The 17168-nt window shown below is 35.8% G+C and overlaps 1 protein-coding gene across 1 annotated transcript; it reads right to left on the bottom strand.

Moving 5' to 3' along the window:
* Nucleotides 287-16793, bottom strand: LOC109825155 (DNA mismatch repair protein MSH1, mitochondrial). The gene is given in 24 exon segments (XM_020391897.1): nt 287-681; nt 684-722; nt 725-775; nt 993-1679; nt 2501-2800; nt 3662-3719; nt 4036-4179; nt 4298-4554; nt 5613-5819; nt 6498-6671; nt 7079-7146; nt 7591-7649; nt 8591-8666; nt 8750-8855; nt 10693-10802; nt 10917-11081; nt 11176-11261; nt 12853-12917; nt 13946-13993; nt 14244-14363; nt 15257-15332; nt 16142-16239; nt 16337-16463; nt 16556-16793. Coding segments are annotated over 24 exon segments (3378 nt in total). The 5' UTR covers nt 16669-16793; the 3' UTR covers nt 287-537.

Here is a 17168-nt window from a genome sequence, read left to right on the forward strand (position 1 = left end):
ATGTCTGATGCACTGTTCATGAACAATACATCACGGGACAGGAAGACGACACCTCACATGTCCCCCCTATTATGGGTCTATATAGCAACACTCTTCTAATTAATGCCTCCTCATCTCCTCATTCATTTCTTGAGAATCTAGTGCTATTTGCACCTCATAAAAAGCTATATTTACTCCTACCATTTAATTTGTGAGCAGAAGTTTGATGTTTATGATTTACTCAATGCTTAGTATTAGCATATCGCATCAATATTAATGAACTATTTTCAATCACAGCGAAGTATAGGAAATATAATGAGATAATATAACCATTTTCATTACATTTTCAGGTTGTACATGTCAACCAAAGGCATGACACTACATTTTACAGATCTAAAAGGAGCTTTACACCACAAGAACAACAAAATTGGTGTAAACCTCATGACTAGTGAGCATGCCTTGTGATTCTCAATAATTACAAAACAAATTATAGTACTGATTATTTTTTTTTTAACATCTGTTTGTATGCAAAATGACTTTGAGGCAACACTGTACTACTCACTGGCGCAAGCTAAGGCTTTCCAAGGTAAGATTAGATGTGGTCCCAAAGTTCCGATGCTTACCGTCAGCTTTGTTAGCGAGTCTAAAGCCCTGAAGGGGCAGCTGGTTGATCAGAAGTGTCTCGAGGTTGGCCTGCGACGCCTCTTTCCTGGCACTAGAATGTACAAGAACAATGCACTTCTTTCATGCCTTCCTTGGAGCGATGAGCACGAATCCTACCACTTAGATCATCCGTCTGCAATAAAACTTAACTTTCAGAGACCCATAAAAAACTCGGGCTAGCTGCGGATAGACCCCCTGCACTATCGCTAAATTGTGACTTACTACCCCTATAATTCTATTACTGCAGACAGACCCCCTGCATGAGAATTCTGACCCATCTATTACTGCAGGAGGTCTACCGGCAATTATCCCTCATACCAAAATAAGAGCTAAGATAATGCAGAAGTTACCTGCCCAACATACAATTTCTTATCAGGTCTGAAGAGAATATAAATGCTTGAAGCGCCCACTGTTGACGGAGGAGGTTGTTCCCTGACACCGATAGGAACACACGTTACCTCCACAAGTTCCAACGTGTTCTTCTTTTTGTAAAGCTCTATTAGCTTCTTCTGACAAATAATGGTAACGGCCCTCTCAACTTCCTTCTGGAATAACTGCATGCTCCCAAAAGTTGATCCTCCAATAGTCCGCAAAGAATAGTCTTCATCGAACACCTTCAGATCAGATTTCGAATCTAAATCTTTGGACCCGATTGCCTTCATGTTCATTGAAAGGTACAGCTCCTCAGCCCTCCTGATGATTCTCTCAGGAATACCTTCACCTAGGGCAGTTTCAAAGGCAAGACTCTCTCTACATACTCCATCAGTTAACTTCCACGTTGGTCTTATTTTTCCATCAATAACCTCTGTTAGCATTGCTTTGTGCACAGTGTTTTTTGTGGCTAACGGCAAATCGAAAATGCCATGTAAATGGGTTGAAACAATACCCATGCAGCCAATTTGATCAAGAGTTTCAACAATGCTTCCAGCAATGCAAGTTCCTTTTGCGGTTTCAGTGCCCCTACAGATTTCGTCCACGAGAACTAGGCTCTTTGAAGTAGCTCCACTGACTAGTGAGCGTATCTCGGACATTTCAATCTAAAGAAAATGCTTCTGGATTAGATAGATGTAAGAGAACATTTCATGCATCAACCATATCAGAATTAGCAGATATCGGATATCCTACAGAAGCAGCAATATTTGTTATGTGGCATGAGAAATGATGGATGGTCCAACTTATGGCATAAACATATAACTTTTCCAGTATGAGATTTTATTTTTCAGATTTTCTAAATATTTACCCTGTGTATCCAGTACAGGCATAATGCATATGTTATTCATCTGCAATCTATTACTAGCTGACATTAAAGACCTATTTTCCCCTTCCCACCCTGCAAGCTGTAAAACATTATATAAAGATGGATTCAGAGTATCTCTTGTCCTTATCTTATTAACACAAGAAGCATCTCTATCCCACAGAACATAAAGCAAAAATGCTTCAAGTTCCCTTTCTAGTTGTTTTCTTATGCTTGTGCACACTCCAAAGAGGTTTGTTCCTAACACCTAAGTCATCTTCAAATTGAAATTTGGCTGATGCTTATAGTGAAGAAGCCACTCATCAAATTGTTGAAAGCAAATAATTCAGAACCAATTCTTCAAGAATTTATACATTGATACAAGATTTGAATTTTCGTATTACCATTTGAAGCATGACTAAATTGATTTGGTATGTATCATCTAACTTGACTACCTGTAATGGAACATACATTACGGGAACATCACCCTACGCAATGTATAAAGAAAATGTTGGCAGCTTAATTGTTCATAATGTAAAGAAGAGCCTGCGGGTGACAATCCTGAAACTAAGAATACATAACAGACTTAGGAATAAAATAAGAAGAAGATGAATAACTCAGCACCTGAAATGAGCTCTTCCCATCAGCAGGACTATCATAAGCTTTCATGTGCAGCATAATAGAATCAAAATCAGGAATAGTAGCTGACTCAGCAGGTACCATGAGTCCACAGATCCCAAGTAATGCAGCAGCACATATCGACCGAAGTAAACTAGATTTACCTCCACCATTTGGTCCAGTCAAAAGAAACGTTGATTCCATTCTGACAGTATTTTGAACTGCACCACCTTGTGCAACATCAAACCAATAAGGTGATAGACCTGTTAACTCGAGTGTCTCAGCCATTTGAGCTGAGCTTTCATTCTGCAATTTCACAAAACTTTAGACTGTTTTGAACTTAAAAAAAACCTAATAACATTGAGACAGGTAAACTTATTTATATAACAACTCTATTACGAATTGAAAGTTATGCATATAATTTTTGGTTTGGATCAACTTATTGTAGATCACAGATCTAAGCATGTTGCAAGTTTCAGCTGGTCAATATGTGGCTACTTGATGCATAAGCAAGAAAACATAAAATCCCCTACTCTCCCTCATTGTATCTTCGAGGATTCCTTGTACATTCAAAAGGATTCAGAGCACAATTCTTCCAACAAAAGAAACAATCAGTGGAATACACAAATCAAAATTACTTGTTCCACAATACTACAACACAATAAGCTCTTACAAATAAATTTTGATATCCAGATATGTCAAATAGTAATTTAATTGCTAACAGATGGTATATAAATGCCTATAGGTTGATGTAATCTAGGTTAAAACATTTTTAAACAAATGCATGTAGGTAATGATTGGTTACATTTTAAATAGAGGGTTCAATACTAATTTTGTCTATTGGATCACTTCAAGGTTTACCCATATGCGTTGATGCTTTGTCGACTCAAAGGGCATCAATGTAAATAGTGGAAAGGCATGTCCGTGGCACATAAATAGAAAAGAAGTTTTTAAGATGTTTTGTAAAAAGTACACAGATTGTGCAGTCATCGCTTGGAATATAATGTCAAAAAGTAAAAATCAGTTCAGTTGCTGAGTAAACGATACTATCTCAGTATTATTTAAAAAGCTTTGCTTCTTCCGAACATATTCATTCACCTCTAGTATCACATACTTCTTCTACACTTTTGTTGTAATTTATCAAGCTACAGAGTTTTAAAACAATACCTTGCACTTAGGGATCTTGTATAGTTCAGGAAAAACCCATTCTCTCCTTCGACCTTCACTGGAAAAAAAGGATTATCCATGAGACGAGTCATGCTAAGAAATTTTAAGGAACCTGTATCCACAATTTCTGGCATATTACTTACAACTTTTCTGTTTTCAGGCGGCAAAATAAGGATTAAGAAAATAGAAAACATGCCCTTTTTGTTGTAGTTTACTCATCAAGTAATTTGAACTAATAAAACAATGAACCCATACACACACGCAAAGATATACACACTGATGCACAAATACATATGCCCCCAAAATATTTTGAAAGGAGAATTACACAGAAACAATGAATATATGATAGTTGAAACTAATTTGCAACAATTTACCTAACATGACCGAAAAGTGATTTAGCTATGACAAGCAGCATGGAAGAGAACACGAGGACATTTATTTTTACTTGCATTTCTGCAGAAAGCCCTCTTAATAATTCCAGCACTTTAACCTTTGCCATTTCATTGGCTTCATGATACCTAAAATCAGAGTAAACCAATAAAAATCATCAAATCCCATTTAACAACAAATAATAAAAAGAAACCAGGAAGATGGAGGTCAAGTTTAAAGTGACAAGGTCCAACAATGTAATTGCACCTGGTTAATGCATTATCAACATTGTTTGTGGCAAACCATTCCTCTCCAACCTTTCGCCCTTTCGCATCTATGGCAGGCCTAAGTTGCTTGATTTGTTCTTCCCCAGGGGTATTGGCCCATACAGATGGCATAAAACGTTTCCCCTTAAACCAAACAGCTTCGTGCTCTCTAGCATAACATACTTCACCCTTAGGACCTCCAAGAGTAGACATGATTGATTTCACTCTTGACACAATTGGGATGAAATCTTCCATAACCTATAGCAAAAGACAGGTATATTAATAAAAAGTGAATAAAGCAAGAACTACAAAGAATCAATTGAATGTCATAAAAAAATTGTAAACAAAGATGAGAGCAGCTAACAAGTATGATCATTCCAAGGAGTAGGAGATACTTTCACAAATCAACATCGGACTTGTACGAATAAGAGGAAAGAAAAACATGCGAGATTGAATACCCTAGTGCCTTTGATATGCCATCCCATTATCATCTAAGACATTTTTCAATACTTTTTTATTTCAATATTTTCTCACCATTTATAGTATAGCTTCAACCACTTTTTTTGAACCAGCTAATGGTATCATGTGAAAGGGTGTACACCATATTACCTCATACCATATTTACATATGCACATCCTAGATAATCCTAGAGAATTATGGACTTAAGTGTTACCATTGATGTAATCTGAAAATGCTGGACTTCAAGGTGGTATTCTTGTAAGCATAGTCAATTGGCTATAAGGATTTTCAAATTAAACAGCTTGACATAGTATTCTGTAAGATTATAAGCAGTCATTATAATGATGAAGGAAAAAAGATGGTGCACAAGGACCATCAAATAGAAGCAGAAATCCAAATTTGTAGTGAGGGACTTAGGTAAGCCGTCAACCAACAATGCAACAGCAGCTTCCACTTACTGATACCAAACCGTATAACATATTCTACACTGCTAACTAGAATTTTAAGTACCTTATGGTTACATGACTATTCATTTATGTACCCTATAAATTTTCTTGACATATTTATACTTTATTGCTTCTTAAACTAGCACATTACTACCTTCCATTTGTTAAATGTTGGAATATTACCGTTAAACTGAGATTCACCTAAAATTTTCCATGTGACTTGCACATGATAAAACTTAGCTCATTATATCCCTAAAATTGGTTGAATTAACAACTTTGTGGCAGACTAAGTGGGAGAAAATAGGATTGAAGATAGTTGTTTAAGTCACAAGAACTACCAACTTTAGGGGTATAAATGAAACATAAAAGAAGAACTGCAAGTTCAATTGGAAATCTTCCTGTAAAACCTACTGCAATAGATAAGGATTGGGCAGCTCGCTCAACTTCTGCAAAAACATCCTCTGCATGGATCCTCTTCACACGACCTCTCCATGAAGATTCCATATCCTCGAAAAACTCACGGGGAATATATTCTGGGGAACTTATTTCCTGATCTGTTTCACCACCAAGAGATATTATCTCACCTATTCTTTGAGAGATCCACCCACACTCCGTTACCTACAGATAAAATCACGAATAAGTTTCTAATAGAAGGTTAAACTACAATATTAGCCGATTAAACCATTGAAGCACCATACAGGGAAAAAAGTGCAGTCTTGAATTGCGATAACAAAAAATGTATACTAAGTCAAAGCATGTACATGTCGTCTAGTGACAAGCTGACCCAGTAAATCTTTGAAGAAATAAAACTGACAGTACTGTAAAAGAGAAATAATGTAGAGATCTATCACCAAGCCCAGTTGACTGAAGTGTCACATGTTTCTAGGAATTAAGGTGTAAAAGAGAGATTAGATCATTAGCTGTGGACTGACCAAGGAAACGCAGAAATTTAAGATCCAATATATTCATTAATGTAGAATTCTATCATCACGTTCAGTTAACTCAAGTGTCACACAGTACTTTTCCATACTTTATCTAGCCTGCAAGTATTTCTATAAACAATTTATTTACATCCAGAAAAGTTAAAGATATATTATGTGAAAGTCTAGATTAAAATTATCATCCAAGCAGTAGATGTGGAGGAAGGTGCACTCTGGAATTAGATCTTGCAGTATGTGAAACAGTATAACGATAATAATCATGCAAAAATAAATGGAACTAAAGTTATTTGATTGAATCTTCAGAGCATTTGATTTATAACAAGATTAAATCAGATATTAAGATACAACAACATACCAGCATCTCATATTCAACTTTCAGCCCAGTGGACACCCAAGTTGGTTCCAATAGTATATGTAGAATAGCTGATAGTTCAGAATTTCTATGCATCTGCAGAATTTCATCGGCAACATTTTTTATTCTGCAGAACTCAATATGATTAGCCTCCCTAGATTCCAGCAATCGGACAAGCTGCAAGATTGAGCAAACTCCAGTTTGTGACAACCAAGGCAGTACTAGTATAAGACTATAAGTGTCTAATAAACACCGACAATGATAAGAAAATATAACCAGAGGTTCAGTGACAAAAACAAAAAAAAAAAACTACAAATATAAAAAGATGCTATAAAAGATGGTGTTCTAGTGATTAATAGTTTAATACTTAATGGCGAGCCCTTTATAAATTATACTAACAAAAAACATTACTATGAAAGGTCACATTGTACTATATGCAGGACTCTTCAACATATACACACATAATGATTTATGTTTAGCCACGGTTTATAAAGAAATTTATTGATCCGGTATAAATAGCAAGATGTGATGGAAGCAGGCCTAACTCAAGATATAAAATCTAATTTCATTCTTAAGAATAGAACCTTGGCAGCTGATACACAAGTAAACTCAGGGATGGAACAAGTCAAAGTGCTCATACTCCTGCATGCCCCTGACAGAAAAAGGTTCAAGTTAACTAAAATACTTGGAAAAGAAAAAGAAAAGAAACCAGACTATGACATAAGCAGTAATGATCTGAATCAGAAACAAACTGTATACAAATAATGAAGTACTTTAACCATTAAATTCACCAAATCTCAACATTATTTTTAATCTTGAGAGTTTTCATTGGCCCAAATAATGACATAAATTGAATTGCCAGTAGAAACTGGCATTTTCTCGCCCAAATAAAGAATAAGAAATAATGGAGATGAAAGCATCCTCAAAGTGTGAAGTAAAGAGAAGAAATACTTGAAAAAGATTTAGAGAAGAAGACAGAAGAGTAAAAGAGAGGACATCAAGAGAAAAATGGATACACATGGTTTCTTCTTTCTCCAAATACTTAATCAACAATAGTAAGTAATTGCTTTGACCAGAGGTATTAAAGTGTACTTACGCTGGATTGCAGAAGCAACCGCATATGATGGAGGATTAAGAAGAAGATCCCTTAAATACCTGAGAAATAGGAACCAGCCTCGTACGTAACAAAAAACAAATGCAATACATTAATGGACTAGAAGATTGAGAATTTAGAATAAGATTGAAAATAAAATGTCATTTAATTAGGGATGAGAGCCCAAACCTAAGTACACAGATATGGCAGTATGTTACATAAAGCAATACACATAAATTGACAGAAACATGAAGACACTATGAACTTTTATAAATCATGTTGTGAACCCAGCAGAGATCAGGTCGCTGTCCATGTTGAATGTCGTGTTCTGAACTTAGCATTTATAACATGATTTGCAACGAGAAAAACATGAGGTGCAATTTGCATGACGAAAAATCACATAATACAGCTGTGAAGAAGAAAACCTTTTTGCAAACACAAGACACATGTGGTAAGATGGTGCAGGAAAGTTGACAACTGAACAGAGTAATATCAATATACATCCCCCCAAGAAAGTAATCTTGAGCAGAAGACTATCCAAGGAAAAAAAAAGTTAACAGTTACTGAATATCAAACATCAGTGACAACAGACAACCTAACGTCATTTGAATTAGATACCATTTAAAAAAGTATTCTGGGATCTTTTATCACACGAGGCTAAATATGTATGCTACAAATACGACGAACAAGAGTATCCAATCATTATCAAGCAAAGATTTCATATAGGATCCAAAAGATTCTCAAATGACTTGAAGTTGCTGACAATTTAACAAAAAACTAGAAAAAACAATTTGAGCATTCCCATCATCAAGAATAAACTTAAAATTCAATTCTATATTATGTTGCAACAGCGTCGTCAATATACTGTGAAACAAAGATGTAGTATCAACAACGTTAAGAAATAATGGGGTCATAAACCTTAAGCTAGATACAATTTATATGAATTATGAACTAGCATTATTTATCCAAAGGTAAATAAAGATGCATGGGATGTTAAACGCACAATGCTGGAAGACCGGTGCAGTTTGAAGGAAGCAACACTTTCAACAAGCTAGGTATTCCCTCTGTCGGTATCACTCCTAGAAGAAAATGTTCAAATAAATCAGGTAGTTCTATAGTATTGCTGCTGGTGCAGATATAATAAGTAAGAGTCTTCTCTAACCAATTTGAGTAGCAGTCCCCAGGTACAAAGGCTGAGGTCTTCTCTCCGAAGAAATACTGACATTTCGAAAAGCGGCTTCTTCATTCAGACCATAAATTTCTCTTACCTAAGTAAAACCAAATATGTCAACAATCAGATGTTTAACTTTTAGCTACATGATATAGAAAAAAGAAATGGCGCCATATTTAGAACTTTTTGTCAAATGATAATGCCACTACACCAAAAATTTCAAGTTGTGGTGAGAATTGAGGGTTATAATTTTATACTATAATGTATGCCCGCAAGTTGAGCACCCTTTTAAGGGCCAAAATCAAGACTCACCCGGTGATATCAACTTTTTAAAATTCAGTTTAAATTTATGACTAGTGGGATTTGAACCTAGGTAGCACTGATATCATGTCAAAGACCCAACCACTGCATCAAAACTCTGTGGGAGGGTTGAGGATTATGACAATGATGTCAATTAACACAGGTATTTGTAAAGCAGAAACAAAACAACGAGACTTTCCAACGTTTCCATTTATTTAGGGCAAGCACCCATTGTTTGTTTGTCTAATGAAAGTGAAGAGGCGTATCATGAAAATTGGAACAATCAGATAACGATCAGGAATAATCCAAACCTCCCTCCTCTCACATGCAAACGCACAAAGGCATCAAGCACACACATAGGTAGGTAAATAGTGCTTGGTATGTTCCTTTGTATTATATAGACATAAGAAAGAGTACAGAAGAAACAATTAGCACGAATGTAATTACCCACCAAGGGAAATATGCCATTATATATATGCTCTGTGAACGACTGTCTTACTTGAAGATAACAAACAAAACTTGATTGTCAGGGTTGTAATAATAGATATTTAAGAATGACATTTATCCACAACAGCCAAACTCGTGACATAATGGAGATAAGCAGAAGAAAAAAAGAGAGGCAAATGATAAGAGAATCAACATCCATCATCATCATCTGGAATGCCGCTTTATGAGCACGAGGAGAAGTTAAGAAAGCTCAAAATAATTGACCAAGTGTCAAAAGAGAGTGTTAACCTGTTCAACCATCTATTATCCGGTGCCAATTGCTCATGGAGGCAATACAATATCATGTACCTTGACAATAAGTTGGCAGTAAGAACTAAATAACCTAACTTTCCTTGTAGTGCAGTTTAAGCTCATGGGACAAAGAAGAAAAACTCCCAAATCCTGTTAGAACAAGAAAGAGTCTAGATTGAGAGGCAGGTGAATAAGACTGCTCACATGGAATCACTCCAATTAATGAGGTCACACATACAAGAAGAGCCAAGTATTGCAACATAATAGAACAAAGGGCATGACACAGTTTTTATCCTTTCAAAATAAATAAACAAAAGAAAAGAACTGCTCCTAGATGACTCCAAGCATCAGCATAATAGCCATGCTGTAGCTGCAGCTGTTTTCAGATAGCAAAAAAAAAAAAGCAAAAAGAAAACTACAAAAGTATAAAGTCACAAAACTAGGGGGAAAAGTGGCATGTATTGACTATTGAACTATACTGCGTCATAGTATGGTTTATTTCAGATGTTTTAGTTACTAACATATTGCATGCCCCGCCATAATTTCCTATGAAATTGTTTAGCTCGCAAGGGAAATTAAGATGTACTGATGTAGTGATTTTATGCACATTCATGAAACATGTATCTAGCAAGTAATGAAAGTGAATGTAGAGTTCCTTAACAGTCATATTACAAGTTGTGCAGACTATATAGTTTCACGACCATGAACAGGTCCCTACTGCCCAGTATGCCAGATAGAATATTCCTAGAGAACAGGAAAACACACAATATTTATAGCAGTATCCATCATCCAAAAACTACAATGGAAGATTTTAGTTTGATAAACAGAATGTTGCAACTGAAATCAGTAACAGACAAAGTCTGACCACAATAAGTTTATGACATCAAGCTCCAAACCTTGAACAAGAGCTCTTCAATAGGAATGCCATCAAACCATTCAAAAGTTTTCCCATTGCATTCGCTCCACAAAAGGCCCCCTTCCCCAAATTCCCCCCAGCGAGAAGTACCTAGAACGCAAATTCTGTATGCATTAAACATTCATAAAGCTATAGCAATATCCAGATACATTAAATTATGCATAATTATGTAAAAAAAAGCCTCATGATGCACATGTTTTGCACCTGAAGAATTATGTCGCAAGGAAGTATGCAGAAATAAATGGTGATATCGGCATGTCCGGAGCTTAGTTACAATAGCCTCTTCAGTTAGACCATCTTCCAGTGCATACGTTTTCATGGTCTCAATGACTGAGATCATGCAATACCCTTTAACAGATCTTGAGATACCTATAAAGCAGCTCACTCATGTTGAAACATGAACTGAAGATAAAGGAACTTTTTCAAGTACAAACATCAGCAGATGAAGGTGGACTGGAAATACCAACAACAGGCATTGGCTCCGGAAAATCAACATCATGATCAGCTCCAGCAAGCCCAAACACATAAGGGCTACCAGGATGTGCGTGGCTGGAAGGATCACATAAGTTTGAGTGAGAAGGAAATACATACGAGAATATGGACAAGCAAAAGATCATAAATAAACAAACAAATATAAATTCAATAAGTTGTACTTCTAAATGTGGTACCTAGATCAATGTGAACAATTATCAATGACAGGGATACAAACAAACATGAAAAAAAAAGTACAATAAGACTGATTAACATCTGACCCTACCAAAAGAATCATGCATAAACTAAATAATAATAAAAGTAGAGAATATAAGTTGAAAGATGTAAATATAAAATAAATAATTTCTAATATCACCGTAAAGCCAGAGGAAGCGGGTTCCTTTAAGCATAATTTTGTTTTAGGATGGTAGCAAAATAGCAAAAAAATGAAATTAAATTTGTACTACTTTTTTTGCAAAATGTGAATGAGAAAAAATATAGAGGTATCCCAGATAAATAATACTTTGCCAGAGTGCAGCATTAATGACGATGACTTGGCATTATTGTTAGACAACTAACAGGGCATAGATTGGTAACTAAGGAAGTCTTCCATATGAAGCAAGTTTAATTGTCTGAATCACTGGATAGCCCAGAATAACCAACTGCTCAACTGTCTGAACCAATTTTTGAAGCAAATTGGCTGCTTTCCAATTACCTAAGAGCTTATAACTCGTAAGGATCTATCATATGAGGATTTCACAGTTCACTGCCATTGGATGACGGGAGATATTTTGGGGTACTCTCCCCAAATAGGTGGCATAGAACACCAAAACAACATGACAACATTATGCGCTCCTGCTTGTTGTGACTTGGGAGCATGGACATTTGAACCATAGGGAAAGTAAAATTGCTTTTCCAGAAAATTAGTCTACGGCTGTCTATTCAATTTCTCACTCCAAAAGTGGTTGGCACTTGGCAGTTTTCACAAGTGAACTTACTGGTTGCATCATGGCATAGAGGCAACCTTATACTACCTTTCATCATTTCTATATTTTCTAAAAAATTAGGTATATTACTGCAACCTTTAAATACTTGCAGAGGACAAAGATCCAGACAAAAGTACTTACTACTTTTTGTATCGGAACCAAAGAAAATGAGAAAAAAGGGTCTTATTACTAGCTGCAAAGTCAATTGAATAGATCAGTTGCTCTTACTGAAGCTAGGTAACTTTGAACCAATTTATTAATAATACCAGGTTAACAGTGCAATCAAAATAAGATTGTTGAAGCACACCATCTTCATTTTAGCAAAATTTCTGTTCTAATAAAAAAAATTTAAAAAAAGGAACAACAACACTCACGGTGCAAATGACATTTAATATTTTATGTACAACAGTATAAGACAAGATTAGGCTTATTTCTTGTTCACAAGTATAGAAAAATGATACAAATTTTGAACAGAATTTGCCCAAATAAGCAACAAGACACGCACATTCTTCAGTTTGTACTCTATTTGTTTCCTTCATTGGTTATCTAAGAAACAAGAACCTATACCTAGAAGTTATATTTTTTACCATCTGGAGCATCAAATATTTTAATACTCGGCAAAACAAAAAGATATATGTAATACAAAACAAATTAATCAGCATGAATAGCCAAAAGCCAATTACCCAGATATAAATCGACCTTTACGGGAGCGAGCTTGAGTTGGACCTTGAACCTCCTCAACAATGCACTGCAGGAAGAAGTCGGTATTGCAAGTCACATATTCAGCAACAGGTTTGACACAAAACACTGAAAAGATCCTACAGAAATTTAGAGAATTAATATAAAGTGCCTGGTTACAAATTTTCTTCTGCCTTCTACAAAAGTAAGGTCTGTCCATGGGTTTATCATGTAGCAATGGCATAAACTAAAACATGAACACATTGCACCAAATACAATTATCTCATCTTTATAAGCTACATGCCTATCCATATGGGCTTGAAAGAACCCTAAATAAACTCCCCAGCACCAGGGGGCATTTTAACAACTTGAACTTCTTCAAGCAAGCATGTTGAGTATTCTTGTTGTATATTTCTGATCCAGAATTGTCAGCTTAAATTTTTGTTAACATGATTACTGGAGATTACAACTCTAAATTTTCAGTAGATAGTTGGTTCAAAACCTGATCCTTGAAAACATATTTATATTTAATCCAAAATTGCTTTGTCTTCCCAAGCAAGTCTTATTTTCTGGCCTAAGGACCAAATGAGGGGGTTGTTAGGTAGCTTGATATACATTGTTGGCCCAAGACTTATCAGCTCAATATTTTCTGTGAACCAGTTGTCCAATGTAGAAAGGTAAATATTAAAACTAAATGTGATAACATAAAATTTATTAATCAAGAAAAAATTCAGCAAATATTAAATAATTTAAAGATAATAACATATAAATTTTGAACCACTACTGACACCAGATATAAAATGTGAAGTATGTGGTACTGTATTGCATTCATGAATGTATCATAGATGCCATATCATGCAACTTAGTTCCACAGCACAATACATATCATTTAAACAAAAAAGGGCAACTGATCGTGTAACACAAGATACTAACAAGGATTAGTAAGTCCTCCTTAAAAGTACTTACTATCAGAACTGTTGAATCATGAATGTGATGTTCAAAAGGAAATGCATTATGCCAACAGCAATTAGTCTTGCTTGAAGGATACACCAAAAAGAGAAGAAAACAAATAAAATGAAAATTCTTATAACAACTTACAACAGAATAGCCACTACGAGTCAAATCATCCAAAGTTTGGCGCAGATTCTGCAAAACAAAATTATCAAACACGTGATGGTAAAGAGCAGCTAGCTGAATCCTTGGCATGACAGTAAACTGGGATATACTCTAACTTGCAGGTTGCAGCTCTATTCAAAAATTTTACAAATTACAAATCTTACATATAACATGGTTCATGGCTTTTCAAAGAACCTTTCCCTTTCTTATGACCAAAATGTTTAGTAAGCATGGACTTAAAAGGAACTCAAAAGTTTACCATTAACATGTAAGTACATACCACAACAGGGCATCCAGCCCTTGGAATACTATCTGACCTCAGACCACCAAAGGGATTTAATCCAGCATGCTCAACAAGAATGCAGGCATCAAATCCAATTGCTTCATAAAAATCACCAACCTATATGAAAAAAGAAATATTACAATTACTATTAAACACAATATTAAAGTAAACTAAAGTCTTAACCTCAACATGGACCACTTATAACTTGTAAGGAAATGAATAGTGAAAGGTCGTGGAACCTGAATTACGTAAACTACCAATTTTGCACGCAATTCCCAGATTTTACGTCCTATTATACTTGTATACAATTGGAGACATACACATAGTTTTTTCCAACTACTTATCCAGAAATTTGCTTGAGTTTTCATAAAAAGATCCCATTTCCTCATATTTTAACAGACTTAAACAGCTACTGAGATATTAGCTGCTGGGGCATGCACATGCACAGGTGATACACAATGAAAATCAGAAGTAAAAGGACATGCCAAAGAAGCAGATGATCAAGCATAGAACATGAATGAGGTGCTAAATCCATCCCGACCTAAATTACTTCTCATGAGAATTTACATACTGGAAACAATGTTAGAATGAAAATAAAGCATTTCTAAAATTATTATTTTTGCACTTAGAAATGAAAGTCAAGCATTAAAACTTGTTGCTCTGCAGGGATTCTTCTACCAGGCGGCGGAAACAATGCTTGCATGACAGAATATAACAACGGAAAAGCATGCTTGTACGCCTCGGAAATTCTTTCCTCCCTCTCAAATATTTCCTTGCAGACACCCTTTCACATTTTCCCCATACAAGTGCAATGGCAAAAATGAGAGTTTACCCATAATTCGTGTTTGTGAAGCACCAAAATGAAAAGCAAGAATGTGGATGATCTTTGAAAAAAACTGACATCTTAGCACAACCAAACAATTTCATCATAACAGAAAAGAAATTAAAGACAGAATATCACAGATTCACAAATGACTTCATATATAGAAACTTTCTGATTCATGACATACCCTACAGAGCAAAACTTCTCGGGGAAATTTTGACTTAAATTGTAATATCTCCGAGTTAAGAGTTCCTTCTTTCAAACTGCATTGGAAAACACCACATGAAAAAAAATTATAATCAGACAAATAAGCATAAATACTTACGATCAAAGGTAAATCTGCTTTTTTAGCTTCTTGGTGGCTTCATAATAGAAGATAAGTTGCAAAACTATTAGGCTTGTGTTATGTTGTTATGTCTATGATCTATTTAATACAGGTAATTTGGAACAAAGTCTGTTTATTTTAAGCAAGTATATGGTTAATGCTGATATGCTTGATTCTATTGTTTTCTTTATAGAGTTTTGGCCAGGCGAATTTACTTCTTGGTAAGAAGTTTCTAACAAATTCACACACGTGCCACACATAAATGTAACGAATCATCTAAGGATTCTGATGATGTTCCCCTTCTTTAACATCTGGGTATCAGCGCTTATCTTTAGTTGCACGTCTTTCACTGGACTTTTTGTTTTCTGATAACCCAGCCCAGAATCAAGCCCAAGACCATGAGAGCCATAATGGAACCTCCCAACAATCTGGGTCACCTGCGGTGGGTTACTGAACAATTGATAGTTGATCCTAGTCAATCCAAAGCCTTTTGCCGCCTAGTTCCTTGTTTAGACATATCTGTTAGTCCGTCGGAACTATTTAGGTAAAGGAGAAAAAGGAAAAATACAACATAGCATAGACAAAGAACGACCACAGTATTACTAGATAAACAACAAAGTCCCTATTAGGTGGAGAATTAATCTCTAAACTGAACAGAAAAAACAGTAAGTATGCCAATAACCTATGTAACTTAAAAACCTTATAATGATAGAAAAAATATTATTATAATAAAAAAAATCAGTTTACCTCCCATTTTTTAAACTGACATCCAGCCCCAACAAATTTGAATAGTTGAGCCTCGTAACCAGCTGAACAGTCGAAGGCTTCTTGCACATTTCCATCCTCTACAAAATCAAACTTTTTTCATCAAAACCCCATAAAAGTTCCCCATCAAACAATTATTAAAAAATGAATTTTTTTTTAAAAAAAAAAGTGTTTCACCTCTTTCCACCACATTATATGAGGATGATTAACCCCTTCATTAAGAAGTTTCGGTTTCTCTCTTCTACCTGATTTAACCCCGTTAATCACTTTAAGAGATTTACAGTGATATCTCCTCCCTAAAACCCTTCAATCCCACAACCAAAGATAAGAAATTGATGATTCAGGGGCTAATGTGATCAAATCCCGAAAAAAGAGACGCCTAGGGTCAGGGTTTACCGTGGTAAAGGTGAGATTTTGGATCGACGGGCGGAAGAAGGGCGGAGGAATCCGGCGAGCATCAGCCAGCGAGGAGACGAGGCCATGAGAGAGCTCGCCGTGAATCTGTGCATTTGGATCGGAGGTTAGGGTTAGGGTTTTCTGTTTGGTTGATTTGATTGGGGAGTTAGGGTTTTTTTGGGGGGGACTGCATCGTCGTTTCCCGCCAGAAACAGTGGGGGTGGATTTTATGTGATGGGAGTTGGGAAGACGAGCTCGGGAACTGTGACAGAAACGGGTCCCACTTGTCTTTATGCGGGTCCCACTTGTCAGAAACGGGTCGCGAGGCCAGCCTCCGTACACACTATTTACCGGGACGGTCCGATTGTGTCACGTAGAGAGGAAATTATTAAATTGATAATAATCTTTTCCTTTTTTCTAACAAAAAAAATATTTTCTTCCTTTACAGAGGAAATCATTTCATTTCATTAACTATAGGAAAAATTGCTTCAAGGCCCAAAACTCAATTTCCATTGCGCTGCAGCTCCCCTTACTTTCCCTAATGTGCTGCAGCTCCTCCTTTTTTAAAAAATTACGTCCAGGCCCCTCCAGTCCAAAACCCCGATTTTGCCCT

The sequence above is a fragment of the Asparagus officinalis genome, chromosome 10, assembly GCF_001876935.1.
Source record: "Asparagus officinalis chromosome 10, Aspof.V1, whole genome shotgun sequence".
Classification (NCBI taxonomy): Eukaryota; Viridiplantae; Streptophyta; class Magnoliopsida; order Asparagales; family Asparagaceae; genus Asparagus; species Asparagus officinalis.